Source organism: Rhincodon typus, chromosome 11 (genome assembly GCF_021869965.1).
Source record: "Rhincodon typus isolate 14 chromosome 11, sRhiTyp1.1, whole genome shotgun sequence".
NCBI classification, from domain to species: Eukaryota; Metazoa; Chordata; class Chondrichthyes; order Orectolobiformes; family Rhincodontidae; genus Rhincodon; species Rhincodon typus.
In genome coordinates this window covers 63,226,634-63,247,745 of record NC_063342.1, presented here as the reverse complement: position 1 = coordinate 63,247,745, position 21,112 = coordinate 63,226,634, and the positions used below count along the sequence as shown (strand labels likewise).

Here is a 21,112-nt window from a genome sequence, read left to right as displayed (position 1 = left end):
GAGAGAGTGGGCAGCCTTGCCTGACTCTAGACCTGATTGGGAAGCTGTTTCCCACCCATTGATCGAGACTGCACTAATTGTGTTGGGGTAGAGCAGTCGGATCCAATGGCAGATACCCTCCCCAAAGCCTAACTTGGAGAGCACGTTCCACATGTAGGTGTGCGATATCCTGTCAAAGGCCTTCTCCTGGTCCAGGCTGATGATGCAGGTGCCCTGCACGCAAGTGATCATATCCCCGAGGAGTTCAATGCTCTCAGAGATCATCCTGGCTGATACAGCGCAGTTCTGGCCAGGGTGAATCGCCGATCCCAGAGCAGACCTGACCCAGTTGGCAATGACCTTAAGTGGGATTTTATAATCCACGTTCTACAGTGAAATATCTAACTTCTTCCCTCTTCCCCTTCCACTTGTAGATGAGGGTGATGATACCTTTCCTCGTGGATACACACATGCTACCTGACAGAAGCACCGTCATACACCTCCAACAGGTCGTGGCCAATCAAGTCCTACAGAGCAGAATACAACTCGGCTGGTAAACTGTCACTTTAACTGAAACACACTGCTTTTAAAAAAAGATTGCAAGCAGTGTCTATCAAAGGAGCCAAATTTGCCATTTGAGGATACTGATTGTAGTTTGAAAATTAAAAAGCAGTATTTGAATTTACCCAACAATTTACTTTAGCTCCCAACAGGTTAAATTGTTTTAGAGATAGTAGGAACTGCAGATGCTGGAGAATCCGAGACAACAAGGTGCAGGGCTGGATGAACACAGCAGGCCAAGCAGCATCATAGGAGCAGAAAGGCTGACGTTTCGGGCCTAGACCCTTCCTGTCAGCCTTTCTGCTCCTATGAAGTTAAATTGTTTTGGCTGCTTTGAAAAGTTCCCACAAGCAGCAGTCTGGTGGCTATTAAAGTCGAGAGCAGCACTTGGTTTTCTAGAAAACAGTTTGTTTATTTCATTTGCTAACATCTGACCTTTGACCTCAGGCTCCAGACAATCAAGGATTAGAATACACAGCATCAATTACTGGAGATTAAAACTGCACGTGTCTCTGGTACTGCTGGTATTTCCCCAGGTGACCACTCATGGACCTAGTGGTATCTACCGTCTTACCAGTACGTGACACTGACCAAAGGCTGTTCAAAGTCGTTCACTGCTACCAATCTTCCTTTGGCTTGGCCTACTGCGTGACCAATGGCAGAGGATACATTACCATACAGCATAGAGTCACAGGAGATGTACAGCATGGAAACAGACTCATCAATCCAAAACCTCCCTGCTGACCAGATATCCTAAATTCATCTAGTCCCATTTTCCAGCATTTGGCCCATATCCCTCTAAACCCTTCCTATTCGTGTACCCATCCAGATGCCTTTTAAATGTTGTAATTGTAAACAGCCTCCACCAATTCCATTGGCAATTCATGTCATACACGCACCACCCTCTGTGTGAAAAAGTTGCCCCTTACATATCTTTCCCCCCTCACTTTAAGCTTATACCCTCTAGCTTTCGACTCCCCTACCCAAGGAAAAAGACCTTGTCTATTTGCCCTATCCATGCTCCTCATGATTGTGTAAACCTTTATAAAAGGACCCCCTCAACCTCCAATACTCTAGGGAAAAGAGCCCCAGCCTATTTAGCCTTTCCCTATAGCTCGAACCCTCCAATCCTGGCAACTTCCTTGTAAATCTTTTCTGCAAACTTTCAAGTTTAACAACATCTTTCCAATAGCAGGGAGGCCAGAATTGCACAGCATCTACAGAAAAGGCACTGTTCTTATGAACAGGAAGGTTTATTGCATGATAAACGATAAATACACAGTTACATTTGGTCAGACAAAATTACTAGAACCTTAGAAAGCTTATACAGGAACGGTAACCCCTTCCAAAAGCAGGAGTGGAACCCCTTGCCTCCACCCACAGACCGAGCGACATCTGTAGAAATGGGTGGGGGCAACATAACATGAATATTAACCCTTTCAGAACCATTACCTTAGGAAAAAAATAAACCTGTCATGCATAGTGGAAAAACTTAAATATCTTGCTTCTGGGTTGCAACAACATGCTTTTGTTCGATGCCTCTGTACACATTAGATAACTGATAAAAGTAACTGTGAGGCAGCAGTTCAGATATATTTTACATTAACATCCATCATCCAGATGTCAACCATAGCACAATTATAACCTTCATTTAACGGAATAACACTGCTGTGTTTGCACATGCCACTTCAGAGTAACAACAGTAAGGAGCTTGTCTTTGTGATATAAACAGGGGTGTGAGATGAAGCAGAGATTAGCTCTTGTTTGTGCTGGGAACAGCTCCAAAAATTGTATAAACTGGCTGAATGAACTCTCCCTTCTTCACAAAAGAGAAAGACAACAAAAGAGACAGAATTGCACAAAGTCATTTGGAAAAAAAGGAACATTGTAAGCGAGCCAAGGTTTTTACAAGAGTGGTGAAGGTATTAGGCAGTCTCAAAGTTAGCAATCCTAGGAGAGTCAGGAGAAGATATCACATTCAAGTCAAGTATAATGACCTATTAATGTGGAGAAATGGGCTGGGCTTTATCTTTTGCATCAGAGATAAAAGGTATGGATTAAACGAAATAAAAATAATCATAAATATTCCTCGGAATATCTAACCGCTGTGAAATAAAGCAGCTTACATATCTCAAGCCTCACCCTGTGCTTACTCCACTTGCCTATTTAAGGAAACACACATGTAAAAGACATGAAAATCCTGCGTGGGTCACAAGGGGGCATGAATGTTCCAGCCCTGGGTCTTCCTACAGTACATGGATAGAGGGCAGTGAAAGCCGATTTGGTATAAGGCAAAGCAGTCAAGATTGCCTTTGGGTGTAAATGACACCAACAAATGAGAGAAAGCATCAACAGCAGATGTGAACGTGTAACAGCGTGAAAATTAACAAATGTGAATCGAAAAGAGTGGACACTATTTTATATATTAAAAAAAAATCTGTATTGTCACAGCACTTAAGATCTTCAAATAAAATAGGAGATCTTCTTGGTGCTGCTTACAGCTAATCTAAACAAAGCTCCCATGGTTCTCACTGGGATGCCACAGTTACGTCAACGAATTCAGACTAAACTAAGTGTATGGAAGCAGATCAGCCAGCATTTGCCAATGGACCAGAGGAGTTACTGTCTCACGAGTGGACCTCTCATACACACTGTTCTGGTGTAAGCTTTATGCCTCTACTCACTGCACAGATGCTGATCATCTAGCATTTTCCATTTTTGGTTCATATTTCCAGTATCTTCAATTTCGTCCTTTTATTTTTGAGTAAGAGAGAGTTAGAGCTTTAGACAAGAGGGTTTGTCCAGTTCTGAGGAAGGGTCACTTGACCTGAAACGTTAACCGATTTCTCTCCACAGATGCTGCCAGACCTGCTGAGCTTTTCCAGCAATTTGTTTTTAAGAGACAAATAAACAGCACAGACAGACAGTTGTCCAACTTGTCCAACTTGTCTACGCTGACCGGATATCCCATATAAATCTAGTACTGTTTGCCAGCATTTGGCCCATATCACTTGAACCCTTCCTATTCATGTACCCATCCAGATGCCTTTTTAAATGTTGTAATTGTACCAGCCTCCACTACCACCACTGGTAGCTCACTGTGTGAATAAGTTGCCCCTTAGGTCTCTTTTATATCATTCCCCTCTCACCTTTAACCTATGCCCTCTACTTTTGGACTTCCCTAACCTGGGAAAAAGACCCTGTCTATTCAACCTATCCATGCCCCTCATGATTTTATAAACCTCTAAGGTTATCCCTCAGTCTCTGATGTTCCAGGGAAAATAGCACCAGTCTATTCAGCCTCTCCCTATAGCTCCAACCGTCAAACCCTGGCAACATCCTTGTGAATTTTTTATGAACCCTTTCAAGTTTCATAACAGCCGGGAGACCAGAATTGCACACAGTATTCCAACAGTGGCCTAACCAATGTCTTGAACAGTCACAACACGGCTTCCCAACTCCTATAGTCAATGCACTGACCAATAAAAGGCAAGCATACCAAACGCCTTCTTCACTATCCTATTTACCTGTGAATCCAGTTTCAAGGAACTATGAACCTGCACTCAAGTCTCTTTGTTCAGCAACATTCCCTAGGACCTTACCATTAAGTGTATAAGTCCTGCCCTGATTAGCATTAGTTTTTGGTCGTGTTTATTTAAAATTGGGTTTCTGTTGTTAAAAACCTTGCATTTTTATGATATATTTTCCAACTACTGGACATCCCTAAGCTTTTTATACTAAATGAATTACTTTTGAAACATTGTCACTGCTCTAATATAGGAAAGATGGCAGCTAATTTGTGCATGCCAATGTGCTCATGACTAGATGTGTTGTTGACTAAAGGATAAACATTAAACAGAAATGGCAGCAATAACTCCACAGCAGTTCTTCAAATTGTGCCTTAGGATCTTTCATGTCCATCCGAGAGTGTAGGCAGAGCCTTGGTGTGATGAATTCTTTGAAAAACAGCACCTAGAGCAGTGCAGTATCTCTCAGTAATGCACTGAAGTGTCAGCCTAGATTATTACACTTAGGTCTCCAAGTGGGACTTGAGTGCCCAAGCTTCTGACCCAGAAACAGAAGTACCATTAGGGCCTCAGCTGACATATAAATGCTACTTCTACCTCTAATATTTTAGCAGGGAACTGGGGAAATTAAGAGCATTAGGACAAAGTTCTTGGTAATAAGCACACACCACCATATGGCTTAATTTTGGCAAATTGAGTTGCTAGCCCCTCATGATTCTGCTTAATATATATAGCGGCGGCTAATTCTTGACCATACTACCAAGTGCCTCAACACAAATATGTTCTCCACTTTAAGAAATAAACTGGTCAACTTCTCTCCGTGTTACTCGGAGACTGAAATAAGTGCCTGTTTCAATTCTCCTGATTTTCTCCTTCCTTTGTTGTTCAACATACTACCACTCTTCTATCTATATTTCAAAATACTTGCTCTCGCATTCAATATAGGTGTTAATTTACCTTTCCCAATCACCCGATTTATTTTTCTCTCTCTCTTTACGGACTTTCTTCTGACTCTTTTCACTTATTCATATTAATTCAGTCTCTGCATGTCTAGGATAACAGCAGAAATAATCTTTTGGAAAAAAGTTTAAAAGTTTTAAAAAAAAAAACTTAAAAATGTGTCAAACTTGCATTGACATACATACACAGGTGTTCCAATACAACTTCATAGTGAACTTTTTGAAACATATGACTTTCCTCCTGAATATTCTTTGCTGTGATCATCATCATCACTCATGCAATTTGAGTAAATAGGTACCTAACTGAAATCAGGACAAACCTGTAGCAGAAAATACACACAATACCAGCCCCCAGTACTGAGGGGAGCAGGAGCAACGATTAAATTTCAAAGAAGTTGTTCCAGAGTTTTATCCAGGGAATTATCACATTAGACAACAATTCACATTGTTCAAGGGCAGGTGTGGCTGTTGGATGCAGGGCAGAGACATAGAGACTTAGAGAACCAATGTGGTACAACCTGTTGGTCAGTACTGAGACTTGGATTACAAGTGAGGGAGTGCCACTGCCACTTCAGATATCATCCTTTCAATATTTTACACAGGAATGAGGGGCAGGATACAAACTATACATAACTTGATGCATCATTTTCCATACCAAGCCACTTCACTGACCTCTCAGACAAAAGCATGGTCTTAAATGTATTACAGTAAGAATAATTAGTCACAACCAATTTGTGTACTGTGCTCCTACAATGTGCCCTTCTTTCATTCACCCATTCATTAATGTATTTTTATGTTGTGTATTCTGCAATTAACTGGGAAAATCATCACTGGTGAGCTGGAAGCTTGGTACAAAATGTAGCAGGCTCTGGGTTTGACTCACATTCCGTACCAGTTGTTCTAGCATCACTGTTTCATAGCTCCATCTGTTCTTAGACTGGTAATAAACTGGACATTGCGTGAACAGCAAGAACATTTTGATTATTGGGGTTTGTTAGTGGTTTTGCTCCAGGATGAAAGCAGTATAATGCTCTCTGTGGTATTGACCAGAAGAAAGTAGCATTGAAAGTCCAGGATTGGGTTGATTGAATTTAAACAAGGGTTTCTGATCGATGGCAAGGATTTTCCAGTTGCTTTGTTGCTTTCCTTGCTACCATGTGGGCTCTGAATTACAAAACAAAAGCAATCTATAGCATCACCAGAGGATGTCAGAAGTCACACGATACCAGGTTGTAGTTCTACAAGTTTATTCGCAATCACATGCTTTCGAAGCACTGCTTCTTCATCAGGTGAAGTCACTTCACCTAACGAAGGGGTTATGGTCCGAAAGCCTGTGATTTCACATAAAACTGTCAGACTATAACGTGGTGTCGTGTGACTTCTGACTTTGTCCACCCCAGTCCAACACCGGCACCTATGCATCATCACTTGAGAATGAAATCACCCACACACACACACCACATCCCATTCTGTCTGGTCCTCTGGGAGGTTAGAAAGAACTTCAGTTTTGCACAAGCTTCAGTATCACTGCAATCAGCGCAAAGCAAAGGCCCGAAACATCAGCTTTCCTGCTCCTCTGATGCTGCTTGGCCTGCTGTGTTCAGCCAGCTCTACACCTTGTTATCTTGGAAACTTGAGAGTTTTTTTTTTCAAAAAAAAAAAAAAAAAAAAAAAAACATTTCAGCTCTAACACAACAGTTGACTGCCCTTGGATGATTTGTGGTTCAAGTGATGTATACAAGTACTGTGCTCCAATGGTCTGGCTAGATTCCAATACATGCCTTCAGTACAATTTTGCCTCATTGAAAAGAAGTTATTCTGATACTATTGACCTGACACCACAGCCTCATAAGTAAACAAGCAAACCTTGAAATGGGAACAGAGAATGTGTAAAATCAAAGTTACATATTTTGTATTCATTTTTTCTGACAGTAGGCATCACATTGTAAGACTGCATACAAGCCATTGGAAAGAAATGAAATCAAAATTATTCAAACTTGTTAAGATTCCAAGTGCAAGTTACTCTTCTTGTTGAAGAAGTGCAAATAATTTCAGTTTGGACACTTTGAGATAATCTCTTCTACTGCAGAGGCAAGTGGTAAGAATTTGAGTCATTTGCAGACTATAGGGAGAAAATAAATGAGGGATGTGGGCTGAAGAGAAGATCAGCTCAATAATTTGCTCTGTGGTGTGGTTTGAATGAATTCTGGAACTGAATGGAGCCAATTTACTCATTAGCTTTATACACAACACAGGAAATGGCCACCCCTTCACATGCAGATGCCAAACACGTTTTGGTGTAATGCAATCAATATTAAATCTTAAATCTCCACAGAAATATCCAGCATCTTATGATTTATCATTAAACTAGAACAATGTCAGAGGAACCTAGGCTGGAGGTTAAGCACACAGGGACAAATGTAACATAAAACACTCATTGTTTCAGACTGTCATTGGTGCAAGTCAGCTATGGAACAGTTGTTTTGTTTCCAAATCTATTCAACCATTGCCAACTGTCAGCGCCTACTGCACGTTGAAATCGCATGGTCGCTTCCACTTTGCTCAAGTGGATGGAAGACAAAAAAACCTAGGGAACATCAACCACTCTCCGTCTAAATTGCACTGTTGCACCATTGGGAATCCCCGCACGTCGGTCATCATGTTGCCACGTGACTTCCACTTCCAGAAGCAGGGGAAGCACAGGGAACATTGACCATCTTCATATAAAAACACACACACACGAGAGAGAGAGAGAGAGAGAGAGAGAGAGAGAGAGAGAGAGAGAGAGAAATCCAACAGGGAATTAAGGAGAAACATCTTTTCCCTAACGGATGGCAAGAATACAGAACTCCATACCACACAGGGTGGTTAGGTCAATGTCTTGTTTTGTCTTAAAATATGGGTATGTTAATGTTGAAGGAGATAAATAAACAGAAGGATGTGCTTGTAGCATTACAGGAAGGAAAAAGGTGGGAGGAAGTTTTTGTGGAGCAGAAACATTTATAGACCCAGTTAGCTATAAGCTTGTTTGTGCTTGCAATTATCTGAAATCAGGCCACATTAATTCATCACATCCTCCCATGCCCTTTCAGTAACAGATACAGGGCAGGCAAGTGGAGTAAAAGGCTTCTCTAGATCCCCATCATCATTTTCCTGACCGTGTTTAAAAAAAGCATTCAATTTCTTGAATAGTATGGTAGGTGACTGCCTTCTAGGTAAAGTACCTTATCTCTAGCCTCTGTGCAAATTCTAATTTTTCATCTCTAACCAGCCGTAATCCTCCTTTCACCTTCAGGATGTGCCAAAACAGCCTTTGGATTTTCTTTTATGTTAGCTGCCTATTTTCTTTTTCTATAATCCCCCTTTGCTTCTTCACCTTCCTTCTGAACTTTGTATTCAGCTTTACAGAATCCCTACTGTGAGGAGAGAATCCATTTGGCCCATCGAGTCTGCACCGACCCTCCGATGAGTTTCCCACCCAGACCCAGCCCCCTGCCCTAATTCCATAACCCCACATTTTCCATAGCTAACCCACTTAGCCTGCACAGCCTTGAACACTGTGGCTCAATTTGGTGTGACCAATCCTCCTAAGCTGCACATCTTTCGACTGTGGGAGGAATTAGGAACCTCTGGAAGAAACCCACGCAGACACGGAGAGAATGTGCAAACTCCACACAAACAGACAGACACAGTCGTCCAAGGCTGGAATTGAACCAGTGTCCCTGTTGCTGGGAGGCAACGGTGCTAACCACTGAGCTACCATGCTGCCCAGCTTGGTTTTCAACTGTAATTGACACCTCTTATAAAGACACTTTAATTTAATTTCTCTTTTTGTCATCTGGGGAGCTCTGAATTTGTTTACCTTACCTTTCTCTTTTGTGGGCATATACCTTGACTATGCCCAAATCATCTCCTCTGTCAAGATTGTCCATTGTTCAGTTACTGCATTGTCCGTTTCTCAATTTCAGTCTATCCAGCCTAGTTCTGCTTTTCTCCATTGAAATCCGCTGTCAGTTGATCGCTGTTACTTTGGATCGAAAAATATAATTTTCTATCATCCTAAACCTTGTATCACAATGAACACACACCCCCATTGTCTCCCTGTAGTTTCAGTGAGATTCGCTGGTCTTCAGCATCTTTTCTATAATTCTTTCACTGCTTCTGGCTGTGTTAAGGTTTTTAAAATAAAGGCTGCTTGCTCCTAAAACTCTTCCTGTCTAGAAAGGCTGGCTGTTAACTGCTACATCTTCAGGCACTCACTTGGTCTGTGGTCCTTTTTAAAAAGGTCTTGACTTCTGAAGGAGGCACTCCTTTTAAATAAAGGGCAGAATTATTTTCTTTTCTAGGGAGAGCTATGGACTCTTATACTGCTGATGATTTCCTTAATTGTGAAGCAGCTCACAATGCATTGTCACCATGTGGTAAGAGGCAGCCTTAGCTGGTATCTAGGTTTGCTAGAATCTGCTTTGGATAGATATGCTGCCATCAATCCTTCTTGTAATGCTAGTCTACTGAGCTTATGAGTATTAAGTAATTTAAAGTCAACCATTACTAAAATCTTGGACACATACAGAGGCACATACAGAAAGTATTCTATTAGATAATAGTAAGCTAACAACTTAAGTTATATTAAGACTGACTAATTATAATCACACAGAAACAGGAGTATCCCCTTGTCATCCCTACTCCTTCCTTTGATATCCCCTTGCTTTTCATATATTTTTAAATCACCCATGGATTTTCTCCCATTTTACTTATCAATACACTACTTTCATTCTTGTTCTTTGCTTTCCTAAATTCCTTTCTAACTCTAGCCCTGCATTTTCTATACACCTGTAGGTTATCTGACATCCTGGACTTTCAGTCTCTGCCATAACCTTCTTACAGTTTTGTCTCATCCGACTGTGCATGCCCTTTAACATCTACCTGGAGATCTCAAATTCCATCCACACTCTTGTGGGAATATTTTGTTCTGAACCGTTGCTTGCTATTTTCTGAAAACTCCCACTGCTCTTACACCATTTGATCCCTAAAGTAGTTGTTTCCTGTCTATTAGTGCCAAATCATGTTTCAGTTTAGTAAAGTTGGCTTTTTCTCCAAATCAAAAACTTTTCACTTTTAGCTTATCTTTGTTTCATAGTTATTTTCCATGACTATGTAACATGTCATTAAATGATCATAAGCACTAAACAGGTTTCCTGTTAGGTTCCTCTGCTTTTTGCATTTTCTTTCAAGGTACGGCATTACTTCATGTTGTGATTGCAGCCGATGACATGGACAGAATTGTTGCTTATGTGGTTTCATGGATTTCAAGTCAGGAACTTCATTTTCAGTTCTACAGGACAAATGGAAATCCATCAGATGCAATCTTGAGGGAATATATTCATCAGTGATTCAATTAATAATGTTTAGATTATAACAGCCAAACTCTCAACAATAGAATCAGAGTCATGTAGTCAGAGTCATTCAGCACAGAAACAGACCCTTCGGTCCAACCAGTCCATGAATCATAATCCCAAACTAAAATAGTCCTACCGGCCTGCGCTTGGCACATTTCCCTCAAAACATTTCTTATTCATATATTATCCAAATGTCTTTTGAACATTGTAACTGTACCCGCATCCACCACTTCCTCTGAAAGTTCATTCCACACACGAACCACTCTGTGCATAATGAAATCGTCCCTTGTGTCCTTTCTCCTTGCATCTAAAACATATGCCCCCTAGTCTTTAAATCCACCACCCTAGAGAAAAGACATCTGCTATTCACCTTATCTATGGCCCACATGTTTTTCTAAACATGAGGTCACCCCTCAACCTACAACACTCAAATGGAAGATGTCCAAGCCTATCCAGCCTCTGTTATAGACTATATATCAGATTCTAACAAACCTCCCAAGGCAATGCTAATGCCGAAGACAGGAAAATTTGTTTAGAAACTGTGTATAATGCATGTTTTCACTACTGTACACTTTGCTAATTAAGTTTACTGGGATGTTCTTGAGCAAAGTAGAATCTTAGTAAACTGAATCTGGAATAGATTTAGCCAGTTCTTTTGAAGGTACAAGCACTAAATGAACCAAACACGTAAGACTATCTCTGAAGAAGGGTCCAGACCCAAAACGTCAGCTTTCCTGCTCCTATGATGCTGTTTGGCCTGCTGTGTTCATCCAGCTCTACACCTGATCTCAGGTTCTCCAGCATCGGCAGTCCCTACTATCTCTGTAAGACTATCAGTTCAACTCTTCTCCCAGAGAATGTGGAATATAGAGGTTCACATTAGAAGCTATTGGATGATCCTATTTAAAAAGGAAAGCATGTTTTCAGCAGTATGTTTTCTAACCCAGTTATAATTTGTTGTAATTTTTTCCTTAAACATGAAAAGATAAATGCTTTGCCAGTGGCCAGTGATAGGCACAAGTGGATGGGAAGTTTAATGCTGTTGATATAGTAATCACTAAATTGATCTCATTTTTATTTGGTACGTTAACATGTTAACTCAAAGATTGATGCAGACTAGACCTTTGGATTCTGTACACATTGCTTATTATGGGAAAAGTTTAAGAAAATGAATTTATAAAGAGATGTGCCAACCATCCTCAACAAACTGTATAATGATGATCACATACATGACCATATGCATCATTCAACCCTCTTCCCGCGACAGGAGATACAAATGTTTGAAAACACGTACCAACAGATTCAAGAATAGCTTCCTACCCAGTTGACAGACTTTTGAATGGACTTCTCATATTGAAGTTCATCTTTCGCTGCACCTTCCCTACAGCTGTAACACTATATTGTGCATTCTGTTCTGTTAACCTGATGTACGTATTTGTGATATGATTTGCCTGTGTAGCACGCAAAACAATACTTTCCACCGTATCTCAGCGCGTGACAATAATAAAATCAAGTCAAATATCTCCACGTTTAGAAGATTTTATTTTTTCAGTTATAAAGAGATTTCCCATAATTGGAAAATATTGATTGTCATAACAATAGAATGACAATGATAAAGTATCTCTAATCAAGAAGAGAAGCGGAATTGATTGAACATCACTCAGATAAAACTGACTTGAATAAAACCTAGGAAACTAATCGATTATACACTCTTTGCTGTTCTTGTCTTATCTGTTAACTTAAGCAAAACCGTTTATGTGGAGAACTCACCAAGATAGCGGTGGAGTAGGGCTTCTGAGCCTGGGGCTTGCCCACTCTGTTCACTTTTCTTTACATCCTATCAATTTCTTTCTCCTTGCCTTTTGGTGAAAAGCTATGTCATTGGTGCGACAAGCGAGTCCAGCCCAGACTCAAGGCAGCAGCAGGGGAGGGTTTGGGTTCCTGGCAGCTTCTGCATCAATGAGGTGGTCTTAGCACCGACTCATGGCTGCTGTGGCAGAGGGGAGTTTGGGTTCCCAGTGACATCCAGCGCAGATTCATGGGGGCAGCAGCGGAGGGGAGTTTGGACCCAGTACAAGACCCAGCAGCATCGGCAGCGGCTGCATTGGCAAATGGGGCCTGAAGTGGACTCATGGTGGTGGCATTTAGACTAGTGTGGTACCTGGTGGCATCTACACTGGCGAGGTCCAAAGAGGATTCTCAGTGGCATGAGCGGCAGTGGGAGAGAGATGATGCAAAAACGATTGATGACTTTTGTTCCAGCAGCAGCAGTGCAGCAAGGGGACTTGTGCCTGACCACCAGGCCTGTGGCAGAGCACTTAACAATATGGTCCTTAAGGTTTGATATGTCCTTTACTTCTTTATTCTTCTGCCTTTATATTCTATATTTTGGTTTATTTTTCTGTATTTTAGAGAGTGGTGACACTATACAACACTTTTCACTGTTTTGTAACAAAATGCACGTAGGAATAAACAAATAAAATCAGAACTGCAGATGATAATTGTGATGTTGGATGAATCACAACTGAAAATAGCTACATAACGCAGTATAACAATAGAAATAGTCTCTGTCCACACTGGACAGAGTTAAGAAATATAGTTATCTTCCATAGTCCTCTATATGGCTTGAATTACAACACCATTCAAAAGTGGTTGATTTATTACTCCATGGCTGTGCTGTATTGTGTTTTGGGGATCTAGCCATACAGCAGTTATTCCAGATGAGTTATTATTCAGGCCGAAGTGTGAAGCCGGAATAATCCGTCAATCCTTTGGTCCATCAATGTGATCTAGTGTATTAAACACAAAATCTAGATTGCTTCTGTTTGAAAATTGCATTGTCTTACCACTGTTTCAAAAACAGCCGTAAATATATATTTTAAAAAAAAAAATCAGAAAAGAATCTCTCCACAAACTGACAAACCACAGCAATAAAATTATTTGGAACTGTTTTGATTTTCTCCTATAATTGCAACTGGCTGCTCTCATTAGAAGGCTATTTTAATGAAGTGCACCTATATTCATCAAAACTGATTTATGTGTATTTATTATGAAGAATAGAAGAATGGATTCACCTGCATGACAACGTGAACATAGGAACTCTCTGCTTCAGATCCATAACGTCTGTGTCTCAAATCCAGCATCTCGGAGCACAGGCCATCGTTTCACCTGAAAACAACTGTATTCAACACTTGCAATGCTCTGCCTCACTGCAAAGAAGGTAGTCCACCAAAACAATGCTTGGAATCTATGCCCTTTCCCCAAGAAGAATTTGGTGTGGGTAGGCATTTAAACCAAGGGTGGGGGGGTGGAAGCCTTTCTGCTTATTAGACTATGGTCCTGATTCTAGAAACTTCAACCAGAGCAAACAGTTTACCTGTCGTTCCCTATTAATATCCTGATGACCTTCATTAGATCATCCCTTCACCTTCTAAATGTTAAGAATAAAAGGTCTAATCCTTATAATGTAACCCTCAAAGTCCAGGTACCATCCTGGTGAACCTACATTGAACTACTTCCAAGGCCAGCATATCCTTCTTAAGGTATGGTGCCCAGATCTGCTCACTAAGTGGGGTCTGACTAGGGGTTTGCCTGACTGCCCTTTAGATATGAAGGCCTACGTTCTATTTATCTCCTTGACTACTTTGTGCACCTGAACTCCCAAATCACATTGGACATCTACTGTATTTAACTTTGTGCCGTCTAAAACCATACCCTGATTTGTCCTTTCTCAGTGCGAAATGGATTCCCTCACACTTCATATTAAAATCAGTCTGCCACAGCTTTGCCCATCCACCTTATCTATCAATATCCTGTTGTAATTTTATGCTGTTGTCAACGCTGCCCAATTTTGTCTCATTAGTAAAGTTGGATATTTGACTTTTTATGCCCTTATCTAAGTTGTGATGTGGAGGTGCCGGTGTTGGACTGGGGTGGACAAGGTCAGAAGTCACACAACACCAGGTTATACTCCAACTGGTTTATTTGAAATCACAAGCTTTCGGAGCAGATTCCACCTGACGAAGGAGCAGTGCTCTGAAAGCTTGTGATTTCAAATAAACATTTTGGACCATAACCTGGTGTCGTGTGACTTCTGACATTATCTAAGTCGTTAATGAATAGCGTGTGCTAGGAGGCCCTAGCACAGGTCCCTGTGGGACACCGCTAGTCACACCCTGCCAATTTTAGTACTTAGCCATTATTCTAACTCAGTGGACTGCTAAATAAAAGAGAGGTGACACAGGATTCTCAGAACTTTGTCGGCTCTGTAAGATTCCACCGAAACCTTTGAATCGGGGCAACTGTTTGAACAGATTGCTGCTGTTTTCAGTCACTTTCCTTCTAGGAATCAAAGCAAGGCTGGGAGGGAGGGAGGGAGGGAGCAATGATTCATTGCAGCGCTTTTTCCAGACATTTTTGTAACCAGAACTTATTCGAAGAAGGTTTACGATAGACAGAATGAAGGAATCAGAGTGCAGGGCAGGTCATTCTGCTGATTAAGAAATAAAAGCTGTCTTTTACCTGAGTCATTGCTTCCTATGTGCCAAGTGTGCCCCTACCTGTTCAAAAATTGAGATAAATCGTTCGGTAATCATATCATGTACCAAATAAAATAAGAACCTATAATCATGCAAGATCTTTGTTTCAAGATTTGGCTTAACGTGATTGTTTATGCAGGAAAGAGGAGTCCTGAGGAGGTACAATTAAAACAAAGAATCACTGAACTGATTGATTGTTCTTGCTTCCATTTAATTCTGTCTTCTCAATCTATTCAGTACAGTAGTTTACAGCCTAGGCCACAATCCAATTCATTATTTATTCCTGTGCTTTCTGAAGAAGCCTGGCAACTATTACCTAGATATGGGACAAGCAATGTCACTCTTGGGTTCATTGGGAACATCGATTCACTGGCAGGAATAGTTACGTGATACTAAATTGGGGAAAGGCATTTAACTCAAAAAGCTACAAGCTTAACAGGCTTGACTCCTGTTTATCTGGATTAAGACAAAGCTTCACATGCACCTAAATCCAAGCTGGGCAGAATGTTTATCTGACAAATTGAGAATTTGAATCTTGAGAGAGCGAGGAGAGAGCTGTGATTGGACTCCGTTAGACGGAACATGATGACACTATGGCCATATCTCTTAAAAAGGTATATTACATACCTGCTGCGATACACAACACAATGGCTAATAATTTGATGTATTATTGTCACTTGTATCTAGGTACAGTGAAAAGTTTGGTTTTGTGTACAGTACAGGCAGATCATACCATACAAAAGTGCATTGGGGTAACAGAACAAAGTGAAGAATACAATGTTATAGCTGCAGAGAAGGTGCTCAAAGAGCAAGATCAACATTTAAATTTAAAATTTGATATGACCATTCAGAAGTCTAAATAACAAGGGCTGGGGGGGGGGGGGGGGGGGGGGGGGGAAAGAAGCTGTTCTTGAATCTGTTGGTACGTGTTTAAGCTTTTGTACCTTCTGCCGGACAGAAGGAGTTGAAAGAGATAAGCAGTGTGGGAAGGGTCTTTGGTTATGTTGGCTGCCTTCCCGAGAATGCGGGAAATGTACATGGAGTCAATGGATGGAAGGTTGGCTTGCATGATGGACTGGGCTGTTATGACAACTCTGTGGCTTTTTACTGTCCTGGACAGAGAAGTTGCCGTACCACGCTGTGACTCAACCGGATAGGATGCTTTCAATGGAGCATCTATAAAAGTTGGTAAGAGTCATTGTGGCCATGCCAAATTTCCTTAGCCTCCTGAAGAAGTAGAGGTGTTGTGATGGGAGTAGAAAGAAAAGAAAAGGCACATAAAATTTACTTGTTTTTAATGTAGGTTTGGCTCTTGTCTTGCCAAGAAGTATATTGTTGATACTATGAGCCCTGTAGTTTATTCCTGCCTGCATCGCTTCCTATTTAGCAGGAAGACAAAGCAAAAGATAGTGTCATTTCCACCTGCACTCAAGCGGATAGAACTAGGGAAATAGTTAAGCTAAAAATAGTCATTTCACTTTTATACTGCAATGAAGGGTGCTATGTAGCCTGTGTTAATTTTAGATTGCACAAGCATATCTGGGGAAATTACTGTTAAGAAACATTATCCTGCCACATTAAGACATTTTCTTGGACTTCCTCGGCAATTTGAAAAGAGCTGATCGTTACATTAAAGGGCTTGGTGCGCAGGCAGAGCACTATAAACACAACCTCCCTGAACATATGGCCTTCTCATTCTGCATTCCCAAACAATGGGTCATGACAAAGAAAACCTCAGCTGTTTCAGGCAAAAAAAAAACTGTTGCGTTTGATGACCACTCCTGGCTGCACATTCTATACCCAGAGGGTCAGATTTTGCAGAAAACTCTGAACCTTAAAAAATGGCAAGCAAGACCCAGGTGTGGAAGTCTCACCCCTCCCGTCAGTTCCAAGAGAGCCAATTTTTTCCAGCAAGAGCAAAGCAACAGGCTGCCATTCACACAGGATAGAAACCTGAGCTCAGCAGAGCTCAAACAGACTCCATCTTGGCTGTTCCAAAGGCTAGACAATGGGAGGGATTCAGGGATCAGTGGAAGAAACATAACATGCTTTTAAATTTGAGAGAACAGAAAGATAAGGCTTAAATTATGACAGACAGTCAGCTCAATTGTTCTGATTGACAGGTGTAAATTAGAAATAAGTGTAGTTCAGTGGGATTCTACATTGATATTTTCCATGAGTTGTTATTATGTATTTATTAATGTTTGGCTGAGTTTCAAAAGCTAAAGCATCTCAATAGGCTCTATTGGTTCATGGTTTGAATTACAATTTAAATAGCCTATTAAAAGGAGGACAGCTATCTTTGACTTACAGTCAGAAAAGATGTTTTAAAGAAGAAATTAAGCACTCAAGGAGATTTAAAAGTTTGAAGAGGTTTTGTGAATGACACTATTTTCACCATCAAGTATGTATGAGAGAGAGATATATACTTTTTTTTGCCTTTTAATCTCCACATGGCTCCTGAGGTTATCCTATTGTGGATACAGGGGAAGTAGCTATGGAGGTAGCATGGGAGTTAGAGGGCCATTGTGGGGGTTGGGTATGTCATGACAGAGGGACCACGGCCCATTTTAGAGGTGACAGCTTGAGGGCTTTACACCTTCTAAAACACAAAGTCGTCCCAAAGAAGGGAGGCAAGCCATCTTACCAGTTTGTGCTGTTATTGACTTGCACCCTACTCCCAATTCTAGCGTGCACCCAGTCATAGCCTAGAATTGATCTCTGGACTCAATGAGGCCAACTCTATCTCTGTTCTGGCCAACTCTATTCTGAGGAAGGGTCACTGGACCCGAAACATTAACTCTTTTTTTGCTTCACAGATGCTGCCAGACCTGCTGAGCTTTTCCAGCAACTTCCGTTTTTGTTCCTGATTTACAGCATCCGCAGTTCTTTCAGTTTCTAGCTCACCCGACTCTCTGAAGTGGAATTTGGGTCTAACAGGGGCTTTTAAAACAAAGTGAATCAGTCAAAATATTTCCTGGCTTGAGCTACCCACCTTGGAAATAAAAATACAGCTCCCAAGAATCAGCCAAGTAGTGGCAGGAGAGTTAAAATTGTTCACAGAATCACCGAAAGGCTTTGCAGTTTTGCTTATTGAGGTTGGGATTCTCCACATTTTAATGAAAAGGTGGCAATTTAAGATTTTTACCTTGTTAATTCTGCCTCTCACCTTCCCTCTTTTGGAGGGAATACTAGGTGCTACACAATAGACAATTGTGCCTCAGGACTGCTGCTAAGTGCACATCCTACAGGTAAACACCGCGTGGCAGAAGGCTTTCTGGGTGAGCTGTAGTCCAATCTACGACGAAAATGGACAGGAACAGGAACACAAATTAAGAAAGTCAAAACGAGAAAGGGAACAAGGAGGAGATTCCAATCTGGTTTCCACACCAGTCGATAAGAGAGGAGAGAGAGTCGACAAAGCTAAACAGACTAACTCACAGGATCATTAAAGTCTGATAATGTGGTGGTAACGTTTTGTTTTGCTGCTACAAAGTTGCTCTGGCTTCCTCCTCAAAATTTACGTTTGTCATACTGAAACAGTATAAATGACCTAAATGTAATATAAAACCGAGGGAATTTCGTTTCTCAACTTCTGGAAAGAATGTAATTTGAAAGTACAATGGCTTTATTTTTCCAACTGCAAGCATTTTGCTTTAATATCTCATTCATGCGAATGAAAGTTGGTGCTTATCTATATCAATTACAGACAAAGACCAATGGATCACAGTATTGTGGTTAGTAAGTACCAACAGGATGCTTTTTTGTTCAAACTGAAAGTGAAAGACGCGACAGAATAGATTGCCAGGTCTATACAATGCTTCCCACTATAATATCACACAAACATTTTTGGTAACTTATGCTACATTATAGAGAGGTGTTCTACAAAGAGATAACAAAGTGATACTTTATGTTGAGGTAAGAAAAAAAAAAAATGCATAGAATTTCTGTGTCACATTACTGGAGCACAGTTCTTCAAACACAACAGGATCAGAGGTTCATTTTGGAGGCAGGACTAAACCGGTGTCCCACTCCTGCTTCCCTCTTGAATACTTGGGAGGCAGGATTCTCCAGGAGTCCAGGCTCCAAAATGACAGAAATGGAGATGGACAGAGTTCTGAGCAATTAGGTTAAAAGGCCTGCTTCCCTATTCAAAACATTTACAAATTTACTCGCCTGGTGCTTCAGCTGCAATCCCAACTTGTCTATATGCAGATGAGCCATCTGACCACTAAATACCCTCCTGACTTTAACCCCTCATTCTCTATCCACTGAACAAACAGAACTCCCAGGCTCTAGGTTATAAAAGCTGGAAGACATTGAATAGCTCAAAACTCCCCAGGAATGGTTGTACTGTTGCCTATGGACCAGTTGTGCTGGTTGGAGACTGGTGGTGAACGGGGAGATATTCTTTGATAACAAGGTGTAGAGCTGGATGAACACAGCAGGCCAGGCAACATCAGAGGAGCAGGAAAGCTGATGTTTCAGGTCTGGACCAGTCTTCAGAAAAAGCTTTCCTGCTCCTCTGATGCTGCCTGGCCTGCTGTGTTCATCCAGCTTCACACTGTTATATCAGACTCCAGCATCTGCAGTTCCTACGATCTCGGAGATATTCTATGGGTGCTTTTCAAACCACTAACCCACCTTGGCTTGACTGCTGCAACTTTACGTGTGGCAGGCAAGGCTTATGGTGGCCCATCCACCCTTTTCCCACTTCCCGTCTTCTTCTCACTTTCAAACCTGGCTACAATTTCTTGGCCAGTAGAAGGTGATGATTAGGGATTGCATGTGTGTGCGCGAATCTGTGTGATTACGCTGATGTGTTTGTGCGTTCCCGAGTAAAGAAACAAACTCTTCAAAATAGCTGCCTAAACAAAATTGATCTTAAATCTTTTGATATGTGGGCATCAATGGCAAGGCCATAATTTGCTGTTAATCCCAAATTGCATTTGAACTATCCTGGAATACCTTGGAACAGAATGATTTTTTTTTTTTTTTAGGTCATTTCAGACAGCAGTTGAGTCAACCACATTGATGAGAATCTGGAATCCAATAGCGGATTTCCTCCCTTAAAAAAATGTCATCAATGAACCAGATGGACCCTTACAACAACTGACAATCATTTCCCAGCCTCCATTACTGAGATTAACTTTCAAGGTCAGGTTTTATTCATTTAAATTCCACCAGCTTCTGAGCTGGGATTTAAACCAGTGTTTCCATTTGCCTGAGCTGCTGAACGACTAGCCCAGTAATATTATCACTATGCTACCACCTTCTCCAAAAAAGTCACGCATTTCTACAAAAAGGATGAAGCAGTTTAATTGCAACCTATAAACCATCAAACTCTCCAAGAAAACATACAGATTTTAGCACTGCTATCTTATCAGATAGAGGAAATATATAAAAGTAATGGGAAAAAATAAACTGACTTACATATTGCTATTGTACTAGGCTACCCTTTCAATAGGGTGAATTTTAGTCTCATTTTTCAATTCAATAAGCTTCACTCATTTGAAGACTTTCTCACTTTTACAATGTTAATCTTCTCCTTGAAATCTTGCCAGAAACATACACACTGAAAAGTGTAACTATCCCTTAAACAATCAGGAGGCCTTCTGCAGTAGGTGACATTCCACCTCGAAGCTAGAGGCTCCAGGTTGGAGTTGCACTCCAGGATGCGATGGTCAAGCAACGTGTTTCATAATGCAACATAACAATTAGAGTTTCAACCTCCAAAATACTTCCAACACTCACCAATGGCAGGTGGCAAGAGTAGGAGAGGTTCCTGCTCAGTCACGTAATGGAACTAGCATTGGAGTCTCGACCATTCACTATCCACGGATCCAGATGATAACATGAAAATAAAGCGCATGCTGTCATAGCAACATGGACTTCGAGTGATCTGTGACGCTACCAACATGTCTTCCAATCACAACATTGTCATAACTCCCCTTCATGAGCACAAATACAACTCAAGCTACAGCTTTCTGAAGTAATTTTTGAAGAGGAAAGAAACAGGTTACTCACTTTTCGAACTGGTTCCTCCTACAATTCACGGTTCACATCTCTTTACAGCTGCTAAAGTCGAGCCAACTCAATGAACATTAAAGAAAGAAACTCAACACCAACGAGCCCATGTCACTTGCCTT

At 41.0% G+C, this 21,112-nt stretch overlaps 1 protein-coding gene across 11 annotated transcripts in view; it reads right to left on the bottom strand.

Moving 5' to 3' along the window:
- reps2 (RALBP1 associated Eps domain containing 2) overlaps positions 1-21,112 on the bottom strand; it is a 362,214-nt gene that overhangs the window by 290,122 nt on the left and 50,980 nt on the right. The window contains exon 1 of one of the 11 annotated variants that reach the window (XM_048602683.1): positions 8,894-9,293. The exons of the other annotated variants lie outside the window; for them this stretch is intronic. Coding sequence (XP_048458640.1) covers positions 8,894-8,912 — 19 coding nt within the window. The 5' untranslated portion in view covers positions 8,913-9,293. Of the gene's footprint in view, positions 1-8,893; positions 9,294-21,112 lie in introns of those variants that run through there. 11 annotated transcript variants of the gene reach the window in all.